The sequence below is a fragment of the Corapipo altera genome, unplaced genomic scaffold (assembly GCF_003945725.1).
Source record: "Corapipo altera isolate COAL_440 unplaced genomic scaffold, ASM394572v1 59671, whole genome shotgun sequence".
NCBI lineage: Eukaryota > Metazoa > Chordata > Aves > Passeriformes > Pipridae > Corapipo > Corapipo altera.
The window spans coordinates 3,663-6,247 of NW_020886475.1; the positions used below are offsets into that span (position 1 = coordinate 3,663).

Genomic DNA, 2,585 nt, shown 5'->3' on the forward strand with positions numbered 1-2,585 from the left:
GGAGACACAGACCCAGGGGAACAGGGCAGGGACATGGAGGGACTGGGAGACACAGCCACGAAGGGACTGGGACCAGGATGTGGGGAAAACCAGGACCGGAACACCGGGACCAGTACAGGCGGGTGGAGGGACCGGGGCAGGGACAGAGGGGACTGTGGCAGAGACTCTGGGACTAGGACGTGGGAGGGACAAGGGGATCAGTCACTTGGGAGGGATCCCACAGCTGCTCCCCCTCCCCTCCACAGGCGTCAAGGAGGAGCCGCTGAAGGAGGAGCCGGTGGAGGTGAAGACTGAGCCCGACGGCATTCCCGGTGTTCCCGGCGTTCCCGGCACTCCCGGCGTCCCCGGTCGCGGCTCCGAGCGGCGCCTGCCCCGCGAGGGCTGGAGCGGAAGCCCCCCGCCCCCCGCGCCCCCCGAAGTGGCACTGGGCGAGCTGGGGGGGCGGCAGGACCCGCTGGGCTCCGACCTCCCGAGCCTCCTCCTGGAGCCCGAGCCCGAGCCGGGCCGGCTGAGCCGGGCCGAGAGTCCCCCCGGGGCGGGGGGGCCGAGCGGGACCCCCGAGAGCCCCGAGCTGAGCCTGGCGCGCTCCGGCGAGCAGCTGGTGCGGGAGATGCGGGAATTCCGCCGGGAATACGCCGAGAGCCGGCGGGAGACCACGGCGGTGCTGCGGGGCATCGCCCAGGCGCTGGCAGCACTCGACCGCAGCCTCTCCGACATCCGAGACCTCTACCTCCGGGACAGGGGGGTCCCCAGGCCCTGACCCCACCCCCCCGCGCCACGCAGCTGGCTGTGTGTGCCCCCTGGACCGGCGGGGACACCCCCACCCCCCCATCCAGTGCCCACCTCGTGGCTTTTATTCTTAATTTTTATTATTATTTTTTCTTGGCCCCTCAGTCCCCACTCAAATAAAACTCGGAGGTGCCCCCCCGACTCCCCCCCAGCCCCAGGATTTTCGAGGGGTTTTTGGGGGGATAGGGGGTGGGGTTGCACCCCCGGAGGGGCCACCTGGCTTTTCCTCCCACTGGAAGCAAAGGTGGTCCCAAATATCCCCCCACCCTCGTCCTGGTGATGGTTTGGGGGGGGTTGGATCCCACCAGGAGCAACCATTGGGGTGACCCCCCTTCCCCTCAGAGGACCTGACCAGGAGAGGGGGGTGGATGGGGGAATTATCCCCTTTCCCAGCACTAAATTGACCGTTTTCTCACCGAAAATGTGCCCGGGGGTGGTTTCGTGTCCTAATTTTCGAGTGGGAGTGGCGGGGGCAGCGCTCCCAGGCCGGCTCATCCCAGCGGCTGATTTGGTGGGAACTGCGCGTGCCAACAACATTCTGAGGTGGTGAAGCCCCAGGAGCAGGAGGAGTTTATGTCCCCCCCACTTCTGACAGCTCCCGTGGGGGACGGGGGGGTTCTGCCCCCCCGTTCCGGAGCCACCAAACCGACACGGCGTGGGCACAAGAAGTGGTTTAATGCCAACCCCGGGGGGGGGGGGGAGGGGCCCGGGGGGGGAATCCAGAGGTGGTCGTGCAGGGGGGCACCGGCGCACGGCCCTCGGGGGACCCCCATGGGGACCCCCCCGCGGGTGCCCGGGTCCGTGGGCACCCAGAGGCGGGGGAGCGGCCCCCACAAAGGGCCCAGTGTGCGGGACAAGGGCCGCCCTGTGCCGCTGCCGCCGCCTCCCCCCCGTGCTGGGGCGCCCCCCCAGCGCCTCGAGGTGGGGGGCCGGGGGTCCCCAGCCCGGCCCCGCTGGCCGGCGGCGGGTGCGAGGGTCCCCGGGGGGGCTCAGGCTCCGGGATAACTGGGTTGTGCCGGGGCGTAGGGCGGGGGTGCTGCGGGGGGAGCACACGGGGGGGTCACCCCCTGCCAGCCCAGTGGGCCCCCCGCGGGACGGGGGGGTCCCCGCGCCCCCCCCGCTGCTCACCTGTGGGGTTGTAGACGGGGGGCCCCGAGGGGTACACGGGGTACTGGGCGGGCCCGGGAGGGGGGTACATGGCCATGGGGGTGAAGCCGGGCTGGGGGGGTGCAGGGCCGGCTTTGGGGTCCATGGGGAACGGTGCCGGGGGGGGCTGCGGGGGGATAGCTGGACAGGGGGATCTCCGGGCCTGCGGGAGAGATGGGGGGGACTGCGGCACGCTGGGCACGGCGGCGGTGCCCGGGGGTGTCTGTGCCCCTCAGGAGGCGGGTGGGCACCGGCATGGTACCAGCAGCACCCCCACCCCCCAGTGCCCGAATCTCCCTCCTCCTGCATTTCTCCAGGCCCCACAACCTCAGCCCCCCAAGTCCCCACACACGCTACCCTCAGGACCCTCCTGCCCCCCCGTCCCTGCAGCTCCCCCCTCCTGCCCCCTAACTCCCCTGCACCCCTTCATCCCCTCCCAAACTCCTCCCGTCCCTGCAGTGATCCCCCTGCACCTCCTACCCCTGCACGCCCCACACCCCTAATTCCCCTCTCCATCCCTCCAGGCCCCCTCAACCCCCTCTACTCCCCTGGACCTCCAGGACCCTCCTGCACCCCCCCTCCTGCACCCCACATCCCTCCAGACCTCTCCCCAACACCCAAAATCCCTCCTGCTTCCCTCCAGCCCCCCC

The 2,585-nt window shown here is 70.8% G+C and overlaps 2 protein-coding genes across 2 annotated transcripts in view; one reads left to right on the forward strand and one right to left on the reverse strand.

Moving 5' to 3' along the window:
* Positions 1–1,206, forward strand: part of LOC113941215 (collagen alpha-1(XXII) chain-like) — a 4,449-nt gene extending 3,243 nt beyond the window's left edge. The window contains exon 2 of the mRNA XM_027632375.1: positions 246–1,206. Coding sequence (XP_027488176.1) covers positions 246–760 — 515 coding nt within the window. The 3' untranslated portion in view covers positions 761–1,206. The remainder of the gene's footprint in view (positions 1–245) is intronic.
* Positions 1,207–1,445: 239 nt separating this feature from the next.
* Positions 1,446–2,166, reverse strand: LOC113941214 (protein shisa-4-like; the record flags this gene model as incomplete). The annotated part of the gene is made up of 2 exons (XM_027632374.1): positions 1,446–1,825; positions 1,918–2,166. Coding segments are annotated over 2 exons (296 nt in total), but the record flags the coding sequence as incomplete, so codon positions are not given.
* Positions 2,167–2,585: the final 419 nt, after the last annotated feature.